The 20,409-nt window shown below is 34.6% G+C and overlaps 1 protein-coding gene across 1 annotated transcript in view; it reads right to left on the minus strand.

Annotated features, from left to right (window-relative positions):
* Positions 1 to 20,409, minus strand: part of LRRIQ1 (leucine rich repeats and IQ motif containing 1) — a 216,455-nt gene that overhangs the window by 107,206 nt on the left and 88,840 nt on the right. Inside the window, exons 15-17 of the mRNA XM_037167657.2 lie at positions 19,206 to 19,667; positions 15,151 to 15,361; positions 7,856 to 7,975 (exon numbers count right to left, since the gene is read on the minus strand). Of these exons, the coding sequence (XP_037023552.2) occupies positions 7,856 to 7,975; positions 15,151 to 15,361; positions 19,206 to 19,667 (793 nt within the window). The remainder of the gene's footprint in view (positions 1 to 7,855; positions 7,976 to 15,150; positions 15,362 to 19,205; positions 19,668 to 20,409) is intronic.

Here is a 20,409-nt window from a genome sequence, read left to right on the forward strand (position 1 = left end):
AATGATAGAAAATATCAACAAATAACTGGAGTTTACAATAAATAACCAAGTAGAAGTTCCAAACTAAAAATTGGGATAAGTAAAATTAAGAATTCAATTGATAGGTGAAAAAAATTTAGATAACTCAGGAGAGATCATTAGTGGCCTATAAAATAGGTCAGTAGAAAACTTCCAAATTCAAATGAAAAAGCAAAAAAAGAATGATTGTTAAAAGAGTCTGAGAGACACATGTCAATGATGTGAAATTCTAACATATTTTTGGAGCCATTTTACCTTATAGAAGAGTGATAATAAAGATGTAATATTTGAAATAAATCTGTCTAAGCAATTTCCAAAACTGAGGAAAGACATCAACCACAGACTCAAGAAGTCAAAAAGAAGAAGAAGAAGAAGAAGAAGAAGAAGAAGAAGAAGAAGAAGAAGTCATCTGACTTCCCCCATTCCAAGCAGAGAAAATTACACTCACCATGAAAAACAAAAACAGGAAATGAACCTTAAATGTAGTCTGGAAGTGGGAGTGGGAAGACAGTATCTTCAAAAAAGAGAAAAATAAGACTTACCACTGAATTTTTAACAGAATCAATAGAAGCCAGGAGCTAATAAAATTGCAAAGTAAAAGAAATATCAATACATTCAGAAAAGGCTTTTGTCAAAATCCAGCACCCATTTATAATAAAAACTCTCAGAAAAGTAGGAACTAAAGGCACATATCTCAACATAATAAAGATCACATGACAAATTCACAGCTAACATCATACACAATGCGGAAAAACCAAATGCATTTCTGTTAAGATGATATGAGAGACAGATGCCCACAGTTACTACTCTTATTCAACATGATACTGGAAGTCCTAGGCACAGTGATCAGACAAGAAGAAAAAATAAAAGGCATCCAAATTGGGAAGGAAAAAGTAAAATGGTCATTATTTGCAGATAATGTGACACTATACACAGAGAATCCTAAAGATTCCACCAACTAACTATTGTACTAGAATTGATCAATTAATTCAGTATAGTAGCAGGACACAAAATAAACATCCAGAAATCAGTTTCATTTTTATGCACCAATAATGAACTATCAGAAAGGGAAACAAAAAAAAACTCATTTACAATTGCATCCAGAAATACCCAGGAATAAATTTAATCAAGGAGATGAAAAACCTGTACACAATCAAGGAGATGAAAAATATGACACTAAAGAAACTGAAGATACAAATAAATAGAAGTATATATCATACTGATGGATAGGAAGAATTAACATTGTTAAAATGTCTATACTACCCAAAGCAATTTATAGATTCAATGCAATTCCTATTAAGATCATATTTCATAGAACTAGAACAAATAATCCAATAATCCATTTATATGGGAGCATAAAAAATCCCAGATAGCCACAGTACTCAAGAAAAAAGAACAAAGTTGAAAGAATCACACCACCTGATATAACTATACTGTAAGGTGACAGTAATCAAAATAGCATGGTATTAGAATAAAAATAGACATCCAAATCAATGGAACAGAATAGAAAGCCCAGAAATAAACCCATGCCTTTTTAGTCAAATTAATATTTGACAGAGGAGGCAAGAACATATAATGGGGTAAAAATAGTCTGTTCAATAAATGGTGATTGGAAAAGTGAACAAATACAGGCAAAAAAAGAATCAAACTAGACTACCTTCTTATACCAATACAAGAATAAACTCAAAATGGATTGAAGGCTTAAATTTAAGATTCAATACCAAAAAATTTTTAAAAATACATAGGAAGTAAAATTTCAGACACTTAGTAATATCTTTTTCTAATATATGTCTTCTGGCAAGGGAAGCACAAGAAAAAATAAACAAATGAACCACAAACAAAAAGTTTTGCACAGCAAAGGAAATCATCAACAAAATTTGAACAAATCCCACTTAATGGGGAAACATATTTACCAATGATACATCTAATAAGGGAATAATGTCCAAAATTCATAAACATTCCTACAACTCATAAAAACAAAATCCAATTTAGCTCTGGCTGGTGTAGCTCAGAGAACTGAGTACAGGCCTGAGAACCAAAGGATCACGGTTCAATTCCCAGTCAGGGCACATGCCTGGGTTGCAAACTAGTTTCCAGCAGGGGACACACGAGAGGCAACCATACATTGATATTTCTTACCCTCTCTCCTTTCCTTCCCCCCTAAAGATAAATAAATAAAATCTTATAAAAAATCCAATTTAAAAAATGGGCAAAGGATCTGAATAGACATTTCTTTAAAGAGGCTATATGGATGGTCAATAGACATGTGAAAAAATGTTCAACATCACTAACCACCAGAAAAAGGCAGATTAAAACCATAATGAAATATCACCTCACACCTGTCATAATGACTATTGTTAATAAGTCAACAAATATATGTTAGCAAGAATGTTTTAAAAAGGGAACCCTTATACACTGTTGGTGAGAATGCAGAGCGGTGTAAACACTGTGAAAAACAGAATGGAGGAGTCTCAAATACTTAAAACTGGAACTATGTTATGACCCAGCTGCTATTTCTGCGTATATATTTGAAGAAACTCAAAACACTAATTTGAAAGAATATATGTATCCCTATGTTTACATACGTATATGTGTATATATATATATATATACATATATACAGAGAGAGAGAGAGAGAGAGAGAGAGGGAGAGAGAGAAGGGAGGGGAGGGGAGGGGAGGGGAGGGCCTGTCCAGGAAAAGTCCAGCCATTGTTAATATAACAAGAACAATTTGCATGTCATCAATGTTACCCAGCAGCCACAAAGAATAGACTGCAATGTAAAAATGTAAACAATGATGACTTTACTGTACTAGTCATTGAGGGTAGTAGAGCCATTGAATAAGCACATGTACTGTATAGCCATTGCATTCAAAATAACTGAGTAGAGCAACAAATCTGCATCATAATTTGCATTAAGCTTACACATTACTCTGTGGAAACTATTTGGATGATTCAGAAGGCCACAACTATGGGCAGCTGGTGATTGGTAGCTTCATCATGACAATGCAAAAATCATGAACCACATTTCATTCAGAGTTTTGAGCAAAATGTGAAGTCACCCAGGTGCTTCACCCCCCACCCCTAACCTATACAACCTAGATTTGCTGCCCTGCAACTTCTGGCTTTTCCCAAAACTAAAGTCACCTTTGAAAGGGAAGAGATTTCAGACCATCAATGAGATTCAGGAAAATATGATGGGGCAGCTGGTGGTCACTGGGAGAACTGTGTGAGGTCCCAAAGTGCCTACTTTGAAGGGGACTGAGGTGTTATTGTCCTATGTACAATGTTTCTTGTGTCTTGTATCTTCTTCAATAAATGTCTCTATTTTTCATATTATATGGATGGATACCTTCTGGACAGACTAATAGTAGATAGATAGACAGATAGAATATATACACACATACTTTACTTGGCCATAAAATAGAACAACATCCTACCATTCTCGACAGCATGGATGGACCTATAGGGCATTATGCTAATTGAGATAAGTCAGCCAGAGAAAGAAAAATATCATACAATTTCACTTATATGTGAAATCTAAAGAAAAATATAGATGAACAAAGAAAGCATAAACAGGCTTACAGCTACTACAAACAAGCTGGTGGTTACCAGAGGGGAGGGGAGGTAGGGGACAGGCTGAAAAGTTGAAGGGATTGAGAAGTAAAATTGGTATTATGAAATAGTCATGGGGATGGAAAGTGTAGCATAGAAATATAGTCATTGTAATAATTATGTATGGCCAGTTTGGTACTAGAAATATCAGGAGGAAACACTTGGAAAAATATATGATTATCCAACCACTATGCTGTACACCTGAAATGAATACAAAATAATATGGAATGTAAACTTAATGTGAAAAATAAAAACATAAAGTAAAAAAATTTTTTAAGCAATCAAAAGCTGACCTGAACTAAAATATATATTAAAGAAAGTTCTTCAGGCAAAGGAAAATGATACCAAGCATTTTAATGTAGGAAGGACTCAAGTGCATGGAAAAATATAATTACAAAGTAACAAGCTAATATAAGAGGAAAGGGGGAAAAACAAAAATACACAGTTAATGCAAAAAAAAGGCAAAAGAAAAACATAAAACAAATTGGACAAATAGAAAACAAATAGAAAGATGGTATATAAAACCCTAATCATACTCTTAATTAAAATAGCCTGAATACACCAGTTAAAAGAAAAATAAATGTCAGGGTGAAATATAAAAATTAACAAAATCCAATTATGTATTCTTGTGAGAGTCAACTTTAAATATAAAAGCACAGAAATTTTCAGTGAGAACAGTTGGAAAAATATAAATTATAAAATTGTAAAGCAAAAAAAGTATTGTAGTTTTGAAAATATCAGAGGAAGTAGCCATTAGTTCAGTTGAAAAGGGAAACTAAGGTTAAAGAGGAAAATTTTATTATGATAAAAGAGTCAATAATACAATGACTGAACTATTCTGAATGTTTATGCTCTGATAACATAGTCTCACAATAGGAGGTAAAATTTTACAGAACTAATTACTGATTTAGAGAAACCCACCATTGAAATTCATTCTTCTGTCAATAACTGATAGAATCCCCCCACTGCAAACAATCACTAACAACAGAGAAGATTTTAAAAACATAATTAATAAACATGAAGTATTTAAGATTTTAGTATATATTTAACACCTGCAAATGTACATTTCTTTCAAATGTGTGTGGAATGTTTCCCCAAACAGATTTTTGTACTGAGACAAAATTTTAGGAATATCATCAATCTTAGCTCAAACTCTTCCAAAAAATAAAAACAGAAGAAACACTTTTTGAACCAAATGTATAAAGCCAACATAAACTTCATATGAAAATCTGAATTGAATTTTATAAGAAAGAAAATTTACAGGCCAGTTTCTTCTGGCATATAAATGTAAAAAACCTAAACAAAATATTAGCAAATGATAGCAATCTATAAAAAAGATAATACATTATAATTAACATAGTTTATTCTATAATACAAGGTTTAATGTTCAAAACATGAATGTTGCATACATTAAAAGTATTTGATAAAATCCAAACCATAAAAAGAACCACTATGATCATGATCATCATATCAGCCTCTTAGAAAGGTAAGAAGACACTAAGGAAGGTAACTTCCTTAATTAAATATAGAGTTTCTGCAAGAACCGATATTAAAAAACACTTTATTTAGTGATGGTATATTGAAAGCTTTCACCCTGAGATAAAGACCTAGAAAAAGATGTCTGCTCCTATTCTACATTTTACTGGTGATAGGAGTCAGGACAATAAGGCAAGAAAAACAAATGCAAGGCCTAAGGATTGGAAAAAAGGAAATAAAAACTGTCATTCTGAGATGACATGATTGTGTACACAGAATATTCAAAAGACTTGAGATAAACTACTAAAATTTATACATTATTTCAACACAGTGACTAAATACAATGTTAATATGCAAAAATAAATATAATATCAATAACATCAAATACATAGGAAAAAATTTTAAGCAAAAAGTACAAACTACTACAGAGCATTTAGACAAATATCTTAAATGGCCTAAATAAATGATGAAATAGCCTGCATTCATAGCTTTAAAAATGCAATATTTAAAAAAATCAGGTCTCCCAAATTGATTTATAGATTAATTTCACTGCAATCTCAGATAAAATCCTAATATTTACTTAAGGAAATTGACAGGGTGATTCTAAAATTTGTACAGAAACAAAATGGGTCAATACAGCAGTATTAGGGTTTTGTTTTTTTTTTTAAAAGAACATGCCCTAGCTGGTGTAGCTCAGTGGATTGAGCACAGGCCTGTGAAGCAAAGGGTCGCCGGTTCAATTCCCAGTCAGGGCACATGCCTGGGTTGCAGGCCAAGTCCCCAGTAGGGGACACATGAGAAGCAACCACACATTGATGTTTCTCTCCCACTCTTTCTCCTTCCCTTCCTCTCTCTCTAAAAATAAATAAAAAATATATATCTTTAAAAAAAGAACAAAGTTGGAGCTCTTATAAGACTATCAAACTTTATTGTAAATATAGAACAATTTTCAAAATTATGTAAGGATAAACAACATAGCATTAAAAAATATTAAGAGAATCTACATATAATTACCTGAGTTTAGGCAAAGCTTCAACAACAATAAATTATGAAAAGTATAATCTGTACAAATGGTTTTAAGTCAATGAGCTAACCAAATGTATATGTATGGGGAGGGGAATCTTGATCCCTTCCCTAAACTACTCACAAACATTCCAGATGCACCAGAGATTAAAATTCTGAAAGTTAAGATATTAAAGTTTCTAGAATATGACCTAGGAAAAGGCAAAGAATTCTTATATGTTACAACAATTAAAAACTTTTTAAAAATATTTTATTTATTTATCTTTAGAGGGGAAGGGAAGGAGAGAGGGAGAGAAACATCAATGTATGGTTGCCTTTCCTGCGTCCCCTGCTGGGAACTGGCCTGCAGGGAACTGGTCTGCAACCCAGGCACGTGCCCTGACTGGGAATCGAACCGCAGTTGTCTGGTTCATAGGCCCGCGCTCAATCCACTGAGCTACACCAGCCAGGGCTAAAAACTTTTGTTTTTAATTTAAAATTAGAAGCATTCTGTTCATCAAAATGAACCATAAAGAGAATAAAAAAGAAAGCTTCAGAATTTAGAGTGGACATTTGCAAGAACAAACAGTGTAATATTCAGAATATATAAAGAACTTGTATAAATCAACAAGAAAAAAGTGTATAACCCAACTGAAAAATATGCGAACACTTGATCATGTCACAAAAGTGAATATCTACATGGCCAGTAAGCATATGAAAAGGTATTAAACATTATTAGTTATGAGAAAAATTCTAATTATAACAAGATATCACAGCAAATGTACTGCAGTAGGGGGAAAGACATGAAAATATAAAGTGTTGGTGAGGAGAGAGCCACACTAAATTTCTCATATCTGCTTATTGAGCTATAATTCAATACAATGACTTTGAAATGCTGTTAAGCACTATCTACTAAACACAGGTAAACACTATGATCCAGAAATTCCATTCCTAAAAGAAATGTGAATATGCATACCAAAAGACATGTATAAGAATACCTATAGCATCTTTAGTCATAATATACAATTCTGGAAGTAATCCAACAATAATCTACCAAGAGTAGAACAGACTTTTAAAAAGTGGTATATTCAAATAATGGATAAATAAGTGGTAAAATGGCTTTTATACAGCTGCACTCAACCACATAGATAAATTTCACAGACATAATATCATGGGAAAAAAGAGTACATACAGTATGATTCCACTTATAGGAAGTTCAAAAATAGAGTGTTAACTACCTAGAGAAGAGGGAGCCAAATGTGCAAAACTAAGGCTATAAAATGCAACGCTCTATGCAGTAAAAGTGTACTCATTTTGGTTGGAGCATATGGAAGCCACAGGGAAGAAGTGGTGAATATGTCTGTGTAGCTTGCTATCTTTTTGTGAGATATGTAAATAACAATTTAAGGAGGTTATTCTCATATATCTAGGCAACAAGGAATTATTAAAGGTTGTTAAACAGAGCATATATAAGGTCACAGTAATATTTGCAACATGTGAATCTGGGTGAAGAATATCCAGAAACTCATAAATATTCTATGACCATGTTTATACAATACACAAGCTTGTTGGATAAATGAAGATGTTAACAATTTAAAGTACTTTTTAAAATGTTATTTGAAAAATCTGTAACAGTTTTTAGAAGATATAAACCTTAGAAATGGGTTTAGTTCCAAAATAAGTACACTAAAAATATTGTGAGATCAATATTTATATACTTACTTCATCAAATGTGAGGTACTTACTTCATCAAATGTGAAATCCTCTAAATCTATTTCTTCATATTCTTCTTCAGATTCTTCATTCTTAATAGCTTCTAGAGCTGTTGTCAGTTTCTTTCGCAAAAGAAATCCCTTCCAAACTGCCTAAACAAAAATTTAAAGCATGTTATACAAGGTTATAGATCAAACTCCAAACCAGATTCTCTGTATTATCCCATTAGGAAGATAAAACATCCTAGACCTTAGTTTAATGGCTCAGTAATCTGTTTTTTGAACTTTATGTGACACTTAAAACTGCAAGATAAATTAAATAACTGCATGTGTCTAAAGTTTTGAATCTCAGGAGACTTTTCTTGTGGTCAGCAGAAAAGAATCTTTAAAACTCTCTCAACTGCACATGTAGGTCAACCAATCAATTATCTGATAATTCCTTCAGGACCCATTCTAAACTAAGAACAAAGAGGTACAAAGAAAAACCAATTTTGCTAATTTTTAAATGATTATGTACAATATAAACTAACACACATTTAGGGAAATTTCACCATATATAAATGGCCATATTAGTGAAATAGTATCCTGGCTCATAACAAGAAACTAATTTCACTTTACAATAGACTAAGAACAAAACAACAGAATTAAAAACAATTCAGATTCCTCAATAACCTTAGAGTGGGGGAAAGGATGCCTGACTATACCTGTAAGAACATGACAGCTTCTTATTTAAAAAATGAGTATCTTTCTATATTGCTATGTAGTAAGTGCCAGGGTGTATTAAGTATAGAAGACAAGGAAGAAGTATGGTGTGTGTCTGTCTCTTCCTACTTAAAATATTTTTATAGATAAATGTATATTACCATTTATCTATGAAAGACTATACATAAATATATAATAAACATATATAGTATATAAACATATATTTAAATACATGTGTATATGTGGATTCTAATGTTTATAAAAGGAAAAGTATATATTATAAAATTAGTTATAAAATATTAACTATAGATGCAGAAAACAAGATGGAAGTTATGGCAACAGAAGCCAGAGTTCTCTGACTATGCTTGCTTAGATTTAACTTTGAACTGTGTGTGCTTAAGATAATTGTGAAACAAATAAATATAAAAATAAATTCCTAAAAAAATATAAAAATATGTTTCATTCTGTGAGTATAAGCACATAGAAGTTATTTAAACTGACTTTAAAATAGATTTAGTTAAGTATATCCTTAGTTATATATACTCAAAAGACACATTTAACTATGAAAGATACCTCAAATATGTTTTCAGCAAAGACAATGTTAATGACATGTCAATATTGTTATTTGAAAAACATGTACACGTTGAGAAGTAGAAAATATAAACAGACAATGGGCACACAATATATGACGACAGAAGTCGTTCACAACCTCTGCAGCAACGAGCCTAAGAAACCAAACCACAACCTCTACAACAAGTAGCCAAGAATGGCAAAGACTTGGTCATGACCGATACTGAAAAACAATTGTCAGTTTTTTAGGTTACTGATATACTGCAGTTACATTTAAAACAATATATCTTACAGAAATTTGTACAGATCAAAAAAACTGAAAGAGAACAGGGACATGGACGATTGTGTGCTGATTGCAGGACAAGGGGGGGATGTAAGGGGCTAACTGGTAATGAAAAAAGTACAATAAAAATGTTTTAAAAAGAAATTTATACTGATATATTTTTTAAAAGAAATGATAAGCTATCTGAGTTTTTTTTAATCTAGCGATGAGGAAGTAGAGGTTAGATATCGAGATTAGGTAGAGACATAGGAAAAAAGGGGTATAAAAGAAATTGTCTAATCCCAGCCCTTCAATGACAAAGACAGATTCACTGTGGGTCACAGTTGATCCAGCCCAGCTCATCAGGGACAGAACTACAAAGCCCCAGACTATACAATACATAGTGGTATGAGACACATAGATGTCTCCCTCATTAATCTGTGTCAGGAATTCAAGCCCCAGGCATTTCTACTATATGAAAAATAATTATAATACAAATATATAATGAGTAATGTTCAGATTATTTTTATTTATTTCTGTAAAGGCTTCAACTTTCTCCAAGTAATCCATCTATGATTGCTTTGTCTTTCTTTTACACATTCAAATCAATTCCCCCTGGCTTAATGACTATATCTGTGTTAGATATATCTGACACTTTTCTTCTCCAACTGCCACCAACTCCAGCTAGAACATCCCATACACTTGTTCCTTATTAAAATCCTTCACCCATCTATGACCATGTTCCTCCTATACTTTAATATTCTAGTTCTTATGGTAGTCTATAGTTACATTATAACTTATTATTCCAGTAATATGAAATTCTATGTTCTTTTTCTTTCATTTTCTTTTTAGTTGGAATTCCATTCTCTTACATATTTACATTAAATATTATATAGTTCTCAAAGTATATCTTGCATCCTTTCCATTAGTTAGGGTAAGGTAAGTACTATAGCAAAAATATCCAAAAATGTATGATAACTCAGAAAAAAATAGTTTTTTTCTTGACCATGTAATAAGTATTCAGAGAGAAAACAAGAAAATGGGTAGCACTTTAACATTCAGTGATTCTAGAACTTCTGGTTAAGATGGAAGCATAGGAAAACACACCTCACCTCCTCATGCAGCCACATCAAAATTACAATTAAGATATACAGCAACCACCAGTCAGAACCCTCAGAAATCGAGCTGAATTGAAGTCTGACAACCATGAAATTAAAGAAACCAAATCAATCCAGATTGGTAGTAGGAGTAGAGACCTAGAATGGGCCGGCCCTACATCCATGTGTGGTGGATAAACATTTGGGAGGGATATCTCAGGAGCCAGGAACCAGGCCCCAAATCACAGCCCAACCTTCCAGTGCCAGGAAGATAATTCCCCATAACTTCTGGCTGCAAAAATCTGCAAGGATTGAGTCAGTGGAAGAAACTTCCGGAGTCCCAAGCAGTTCCCCTTAAAGAACCCACACACAGACTTACTCACACTCACTCCCTCTGAGATCTTGCACTGGTGTGGAAACTTAAAAGGCACCAGTAGAATACAGGGAAGAACTGAAGTGTTGGCATCAAGACAGGAAGATGGGGGACAGCTTTCTCCCAGGAAGAAAAACCAGCAGAAGCCATTTCCTTTCTGAGCCTTCCCCACACATATTCACAGAGTGGGCAGACTGCTGTCCTATCTGTCAGATCTGGCAAAGACTGTTTTTGCCTCACTCTAAAAAATCCCGAGATTCTGTCCCACCCAACTTACTTATAAGCACACCAAAACTGTTAACTGTTACTTTTCCATATGAACTGGTCTTGGCTCATGCTTCACAACTTCCTAAATCCTATTTTTCAAGCAACAGCCAGCCTCAATAAGTCCCTAGCTCCCATACCTCTTGCTAATTTGCCCCACGCATAGCAATAGCAGCAACTAGCACAGATTCACAGCTTGGTTTCACCCAGGAATCTCCAAGCCCAGCACACGTTGTAGCTATCTCAGATAGCTTTACAGCCCAGGCAGGGTGGCCTCAGACAGAAAATAGATGGGAGCTGACCTTGGTCCATACCTCACAAACCACAGAGCCTGTGCACCCAGTGGACAGCTACAGACCATGTCAGAACACCACCACCTTGTCCCAGTATAGCTGATCCTTCACAGAGGGCAGAGGTTGGTGGTCAGTGGACATGGCCAATTCTTGCAGTTGACTGGCCTGGGTAAATATCCCCCATTGACATGCCAATAGCAATCAAGGCTCAATTGCCAGAGGACAGTGTATGCAGTCCATACAAAGGGCACACCTCAAGCACCCATCTTGGGTAATAGAGGAGGCTGTGCCACTGGACCCTATAGGACACCTACTACATAAGCCAACACTACGAAGACAGGGAGTCATAGCAGCTCTACCTAGTACATAGAAACAAACACAGGGAGGCTGCCAAAATGAGGAGACAAAGAAACATGGCCCAAATGAAAGAACAAATCAAAACTCCAGAAAAGAACTAAACAAAATGCAGCTAAGCAATCTATTAGGTGTTAAGTTAAAAAAACTGGTTATAAGGATGCTCAAGGAACTTAGTGAGGACCTCAACAGCATATAAAAGATAAAGTCAGAAATGAATGATACATTAATTGAAATAAAGAACAATTTACAAGGAAGTAACTGTAGAGTGGATGAAGCCAAGAACCAAATCAATGATTTGTAACATAAGGAAGCAAAACCAACCAATCAGAAAAACAAAAGGAAAAGTCCAAAAATACGAGGGTAGTGTAAGCAGCCTCTGGGATATTAATATAATATTTAAAATTATATTATTCAAGCATTACAACATTCTCATCATAGGGGTACAGAAGAAGAAGAGAAAGGTCAAGACATTGGAAATCTATTTGAAAAAATATTGAAAAAAAACTTTCCTAATTTAGTGAAGGAAATAGACATGTAAGTCCAGGAAGCACAGAGAGTCACTGGATGCAAAGATGGACACAAAGAGGCCCACTCCAAAACACATTATAACTAAAATTCCAGTGGTTAGAAATAAAGACAGAACCCTAAAAGTAGCAAGAGACAAGCAGTTAGTTACCTACAGGGGCATTCCCGTAAGACTGTCAGCTGATTTCTCAAAAGAAACTTTGCAGGCTAGATGGGACTGGCAAGAAATATTCAAAGTCATGAAAAGCAGGGGTCTGCAGCCAAGATTGCTCTACCCAGCAAAGCTGTCATTTGGTATTGAAGGGCAGATAAAGAGCTTCCAAGACAAGAAAAAATTAATGGAGTTCATCATTACCAAACCATATAATATGAAATGTTAAAGGGACTTATTTAAGAAAAAGAAGATGAAAATTAAGAACAATAAAATGGAAAAAATGCATATCTATCAATAATTGAAAATGAAAAAAACTAAGCAAACAAGAACGAGAGAGACAGAATCATGAATACAGGGAGTGTTTTGACCATTGCCAGATAAGACAGAGAGGTGGGGGGGTGGATGAATAGGTGAGGGGATTAAGAAGTACACACAGGCAGTCAGAGAATAGCCATGGTTGGTAAAGTACAGTACAGGAAATGGAGTAGCAAAAAAAACTTCTATGTGTGGCCCATTAACATGAACTATTGTGGGGGGATTGCCTGAGGCAGTGGGGGCTGCTGGGTGAAGGGAGGCAAAAGGAAATATTTGGGACAACTGTTATAGCATAATTAATAAAATACAGTTTTAAAACAACAACAACAAAAACAGAGAGTCATTCATATATCCATGCTTCGCAGACTGCAATCCAAACAGACAGCTTCCAAGGGATGCCTCAAAGGCTGTCTTCGATTCATGCAACCAGAAGAAGAAAAGAATAGAGAGGAATGTCTGTGGAAGGTTTTATGGGCCAGACAAGAAAGTGGTGGACATATTTTTCACTCACATTCTATTGACTGGAACTAAGAAAAAGGACCATACTAAAGTGCTAGGGAAGCTGGCTGTATGCTAGGAAGAAGAGGAAAATGTCAGTTTTGGAAAGCAGAAAACAGTCTTCACTACATCATTCATGAAATCCTCATTTTGCTCTAAAGCCCGGCATGTTTCTACTATATCATTCTCTGCTCTCCAGGATGACTAGACAGCCTTAAATTAATATTTTAAGATGGAAAATTTTAAAAATTATATTATTGTACTCAAGAGAAAAGAATAAAATTGAGTTGACTTCAATGATTTTAAGGACCATGATGTACAACAAAAGAGACTTGTTCTAATTCGCAAAGAAAGGCTAAATTATGCATATTTTTGTTACAAATATAAAGAAGCTGAAAATGTTCAAAAGAACATTCAACATAATCAGTCACTGAACTAGACTATTCCATAAAGTAATGAACTTCTCTTTATTGAATGAAATGAAGCAAAACTTTAATATCCATTTACCATTGATGCTAAGAGATGTATTACTCATCAGCTGATGATAGGAGACACTGGACCCCATAACATATTCATTCCTCATGTAGCAGATAAAATTTTGATATTCAGAGTTTCCTTGAATCTGTTTCCCTTCCCCACTCCCACCATTCAGGTGTCAGTCTAGCTTTATCTATTCACTGCACTGCCCTTAAGAGCACACTTCAAACAAATTAAGCCAGCTGAAATATAAAATATATTCATTAGAAACATAGCAAAGATAATGCTCGTAAAAACTACCACTTTGATAAACAGAGAAAGCCACCGACTTAATTTTAAGGCTATTCTTCTAGTTGCTTATGCCAATACCTCTGGAGACATCCCTGATTCCTCTCTCCCTCTCATATACCATAACCCCATGGACTGCTATTATCAGCTCTATCTTCAAAGTATATGTGCATACCTGTAAGATAAATCAACATATATTCTGGAATGTGATTTTCTTATCATTTCTACTGAAACAATCTTGTCCATGCTGACATTATCTCTTATCTGGAGATAATAGCCTACTAATAGCCTGCTGCAATAGCCTACTAATTGATTCTGTTGCTTCTACTCTTGCCTTTCTTCAATAGAATTACAACATAAAGAATACCTGATATTGTGAGTCCACTGCTCAGCTTCCTATAATATCTTCCCATGTCATTCATAGTAAAAGCCAGAGTCTTTATCATGGCTTATGCTTTTTAAGTCCTACTTTTCTTCCCTGATCACTCTCTAGTCACAATGGCTTCTCGCTGCTCTTTGAACACAGTAGTATATCTCCAGATAAACTCCATAAGGAGTTTATGGATATAAACTCCATAAGAGCTGAAATCTTGTATATTTTGTTCATAGTTATTGTTCTTGAGCCTAGAACAGTGCTTGACAAATAGTAGTTTCCAAAAACTAATTAATGAGTGAATAAATTAAAAGATGAATGTGACCAGGTTGAACTCCATTTTGAAATCTGTCTTTGTGAGGCTGAATCAAGTCTATTCAATATTTGCTTTCTCAATTTTGCAGTTAAAAGTGTATTTGAAGGGCTTTCACAATTATTTTAATAGATTTTTTAAATGTTTTGAAAAATAACTGAAGATTAGGTCAAATGATACCTGCTTTGGCTTTTGAAATATGTAACAAATGGTACATGTGAGCAGATGCTTTAAATATATTGTTTAGTTCAGGTTGTCCCTCAGTCATGAGAATGGTATTTCCAACATGCAGGTTATTCCTTCAGCCTAGATAAACACCCAACCTGTAGCCTACATGTCACATGAGTAAGAAATAAATCCCACAATATGAAAGCCACTAAGACTTGAAAGCCTGTTATATAGAATAACCCACCGAAAGATGACTAATATGTCTCTTTGGACTATTTCACCAAAAGATTAAAACTAACCTGAATAAGAATAGCAGCCTTTTCCTTCTGTTCTTGGATATTCACAGTATTTTCTCTTTTGTCTTTCTTTAACATCATTTCATGTTTGAGGCAGGAATCTGGCCAGTATTTCAGGAGTTCTGTTGACGCAGTATGTAGTTTTTTAGAGAAAAGATACTGCTTACGCACAACGTAACCACGCCAGCATGCCTGGATTATCACCGCTGCCACACTAGTATGGAGAGAAAAGAAAATATTTCTGGTTCCTGAAAAGACACAGTTCCAGATAAGGCCCTCATAAACTATATTTGTAAACCTGGACTACATAAAGTAGTATTTAAGAAGAAGACATCTTTTGTTAAACTATAGTCAGAGCAGTGAAGATACTAGGTAAACTATGTAAATTTTGCTGTGAATTTAATTCACATTCAACCACCAATTTGTTATTTCATCTTTTGAACAAAAATTAGAGAATTTTAATGTACCATATTATATAGGTAATGTACCTATTACATAGGTATTTTGGTAAAGAAAAGGGCCTGAAAAAATGCCTGCAATGTATAAGTGGCAAAGAATGAGAAACTTTTAAGAACATATATAACCTCAGACAACATCTTATATATTTCTCACCAGATAAATACAAATTTTACTGACTATAATTGTAAATGTTTTCTAAAGTTGACCAGTCATTAAGTGCTTGAATTCCTCAGCCCAATATCATCGAAATTTCCCAAGGGGAGAAAAATGTAGATTAGGGATATCTTCTTCAGTGATACTAACACAACGACCACTGTCACTGTGATGAAAACAGTGAAGGCAGGTAAAGAAGGGTAGTTTATGGCTTCTTGAACATAGGATGCTCTCCATGTTGAGAAAAACAACTCCTATTATTTTTCATCATCATCATCATCACCATCATTTTTAATTTAGTTACTTTTCAAGTACAGTTTTCTGTTTATTTCTCCCATCCCAGCCCACCCCTCCCCCATGCACCCCACCTCCCTCCCATTTCCACCCCCCTTAGTTATTGTCCCTGTGTCCTTTATACTTGTTCCTCTAAATCCCTCCCATTTTTCCCCTTAAATTCCCTCCCCTCTCCCCTCTGGTCGCTGTCCCCCTGTTCTCTATTTCAGTGTATTTGTTTTTATTTTGCTTGCTTGTCTGTTTTGTTGTTTAGCTTCCTGTTAAAGGTGAGATCATATGGTATTTGTCTTTCAACCCCTGGCTTATTTCACTCAGCATAATGCTTTCCAGTTCCATCCATGTTTTTGCAAAGGGTAGTAGTTCCTTCTTTCTCTCTGCTGCATAGAATTCCATTGTGTATATGTACCATAATTTTTTGATCCATTCATTTACTGACGGGCACCTAGATTGCAGACTGGTACAACCATTATGGAAAACAGTATGGAATTTTCTCAGAAAAATAAAAATCGACCTGCCTTTTGATCCAGCAATTCCACTGCTAGGATTATATCCTAAGAACCCCAAAACGTCAATTTCAAAGAACCTATGCACCACAATGTTCATAGCAGCACAATTTACAATAGCCCAGAGCTGGAATCACCATAATTTTTTTAGCAAAAATCATCATAACAAAAATTTCCTAAGTGCCCATCAGTAAATGAGTGGATCAAAAAACTGTGGTACATTTACATAACGGAATACTATGCAGAAAAGAGAAAGAAGGAACTCCTACCTTTTGTGACAGCATGGATAGATCTGGAGAGCATTATGCTGAGTGAAATAAGCCAGGTAGTAAAAGACAAATACCATATGATCTTACCTATAAGAGGAACCTAATCAACAAAACAAACAAGCAAGCAAAATAGAACCAGAGACATGGAAATAAAGAACAAACTGACAGTGACCAGAGGGGAGGTGGGAGGAGGGTAACAAGGGAAAGAAAAGGAAGGGTCATCAGGGAATGTGTATAAAAGACCCATGGACAACGACAACAGGTGGGGAGGTGGATTGAATGTGGGAGGTAGGGGTGGGTAGGGCAAGAGAGAGTAATGGGGGGAAAACAGGGACAGCTGTAATTGAACAATAAAAAAATTAATACATTAAAAAATGTCCTTAGCATTAGAACACATGTAAATCACTTAGGAAATACATATTCAACTGACAGTGAATCTTCCTGAATTACTCAGTGGCAAGGTTCAGCAAGTAGGTAGTATGTATTTTCCTTTCCCTTTATTCTTTAGGTCTTTGGTCTGTCAATATTTAGTTCTTCATCCTTCCTTATTACCATCATGTGGCTATTTTATGTATCATGAATTAGGAAGTTCTAAATATTGTGTGCGTGTGTTGGAAGTTAATGGGGTTCAGGACATGCGTGGATGGCACCAAAAATGTAACCATGCAGAAACTTCATTTCTTTAATATGATCTTTTCTCCTTTCCTTCCTTTGATTCAAACTGCCTCAGCCACCATCCGGACTCACCGGCCTCCCTCTCCCTTGCATGAACATTCTCTTGATCATTAAGCCCTCAGGACAATGAGATTCTAGTTAGCATTAAACAATCTTAGTGGGTTTGGCTGGGGTGGGGGACATTGGTGGGGAGAAAATATAGACAACTGTAATTGAACAACAATAAAGTAATTTACTTTTAAAAAAGCAGTCTTAGGAAACAAAAGCTTGTGTCTATCAACCACAGAGACAGATTTTCCATTAAACTAGAAATAACACCCAGGCCTCACTTGTGTTTCACCTCCAGGTCCAGAAAAACCATGGCTGACATCAGGATGAGGATGAACTGATCAACCATCCCCTGTCCTAGCACCAACCAATCTGTAGAGACTATGACTCTGACCATGACCCTAACTCCCTTAGTCACCATGATCAATGATTTTCCCATTGTATAAGCCATTCCCTAGAAGTCATAGGGGAACCAGGTCTCTGAACATTAACTCACCAGTGGAGCAAGGGCCACATGCTAAAAATAAACCCTTACTTTCTTTGCTGCAAGTTCCTGTTCCTGTGTTACTGGGCTTTGATGCACTCAGGCAAACAGACCCCTTTAGTCCAGTAATAAAAGTAATTTTCCTTTCACATTCTAAATTCTTCTAGCTATGCTAATAATCAAATTTAATAAGAGAAAATGTCCAAGTTATTACAATGCATATTTGGTGGAGCCATAAGATGTGAGGCCAAAAAGCCACTGAGCAGTTGAAGGTTCTATGCCATTCTGGAGCTAAGATAAAGGAGGTTGTGGTTTGGGACCTCAAGGGCAGGGAGGCAGTTTGCATAGAAATGAAAAGCAAATGTTTGCTAAATAAATGTTTTCTGGGCCATCCTTAAAAATGGGGCACAGAGAGGACTTTGAATGAATGAGCCTTGATGGGCTCTTCTCCATCATATATTAGTTTATATTAAATTTAGAGTGAATTCCAGGGCTTTTTTGCAGGGTCCCTTCTAATATACTTAACAAAGTATTCCCCTTGGTATTTTAAGTACCCACCTAGCACCACACTTACTTATTATAATAATTGTGACTATAATTCCTATAGTGTACTTTACATCCCCATGACTACTTTGCAATACCGATCTGTACTTCTCAATTCTTTTGCCATTTTTACCCAATCCCCTACCTCCCTGTTCTCTGGCAGCTACCAGTCTGTTCTGTGTAACCATGGGTCTGTTTCTGTTTTGTTTGTCCACATTATTCTTTAGATTCCACTTGCAATTGAAATCATACTCGTCTTTCTCTGACATACAGACTAATATATAATTTCTCCTTAAAATGTATTTTAATTATTTAGAGATTAGAGAATAAAAAATAATTTTATATTTACTCATTTTAAATGAAAAATGAGTCAATTAAATCATAACCTACCATAATTCAATAAAATTAATCTGTAGTTAATTATTAGTGCATATTATAGAACATAACTGAACAATAAAGAAACAAAAAATAAAGTTATCAAAAACATAATAAATAAATATAATAATGGCTTAAATCCTTCACAAAGGATTATCATTTTTGGTGTTATTTGTCATTATTTGGTAACATTAATATTACCTATAAAAATAAAAAATATACAACTGTAAAAGAAAAATGATGTATAAATCTTACGTTTTTTCATAATGTTCAATACTTGGGTGATTCTTCAGCGGGTGATTCTTTAGCATGTAACTTGGCAGTGCTGTTTCCATGAATGGGATTCTTTTGGTGGGGACAGCACTTGACTGGCTGTCTTCTCTCTTCTGATCTACTATTTTTTCTTGCTTTCTTCCTTCTGTATCTTCACATAAGGAGCTGGCTAATAGGAAATGACTAGAACCAGAGTCCATCCATTTTTCAGAAATATCTGGTGAGTCCAGTTTATGTTTGGTGGCACAAGAGTGAAGGACTCTGTCTTGCAGTATGCTATCACCGTCGGCAGGAGCCGCATGATTTTGCTGGGCTTCTGATTCACCTCTGGTGGTTATACTTACATCCCCGTGCTCATGCACATATCGGTATTCATTACTAAGTTTCATTAATTTTTTAAAATAATGACAGAGATTTTCTGCAACATCCAAAGTGAAAATATTTCTGAAAAATAATGAGAGCAATTAATAATAAGAATATATCAACAAAAATTAAAACTAATACAGGTTTTGAAATTTTCCCCATGTGGCCTGACATGAACATTAAATTTTAACATAACATTCATTAAAAACTTATTTCTGGTTGTTTAGGTAAAAATGAATATCATGTCTAATAAAATTGGAAAATATTTGTTTAGTTAATATAGATCTGTCAATCCAGACAAAATGTCTGGAAGTTTTAGAACCACTTTTATTTTAGGTATTTTGGGTACAAATGAATGAGAAAAATCCATGCTTTTACTACCATAAACATGAGAAATCATGGCTGCCTAAATTTGGAGAAGTTATTTATGAAACAAAGTTAAAAGTACTTTCTGCACTGACGCTTGCCATGCAAAATATTTGTATTGGACTTTTAAACAAAGAACTTATATTATGGGAAAGTTTATATTCCCATTTTTCTCTGGAAAAAGAATCCATTCCAAAAAAAATCAAATACTTTAAGACATGAATGGCTGTGATTCTCTCGAACAATTGTTGGATTTGTATCTTATTGAGGTTACAGTTTGTGTAATTAATCAAACTTCCAATTTGCCAGATAATGGCTCTTCACAAAAACTGCAAAGGACTTTGCACCTGTATGGGTCTTGTTCTTGGCTACATTTTATTTATCTTCCTTTATTTCTGTTTTCTAATTTAATTTTATTTACTTCAAATAATATATTTTACGACTATATTTAATCTGT

Source organism: Artibeus jamaicensis, unplaced genomic scaffold, assembly GCF_021234435.1.
Source record: "Artibeus jamaicensis isolate MK-2021 breed Jamaican fruit bat unplaced genomic scaffold, CSHL_Jam_final scaffold_584, whole genome shotgun sequence".
NCBI lineage: Eukaryota > Metazoa > Chordata > Mammalia > Chiroptera > Phyllostomidae > Artibeus > Artibeus jamaicensis.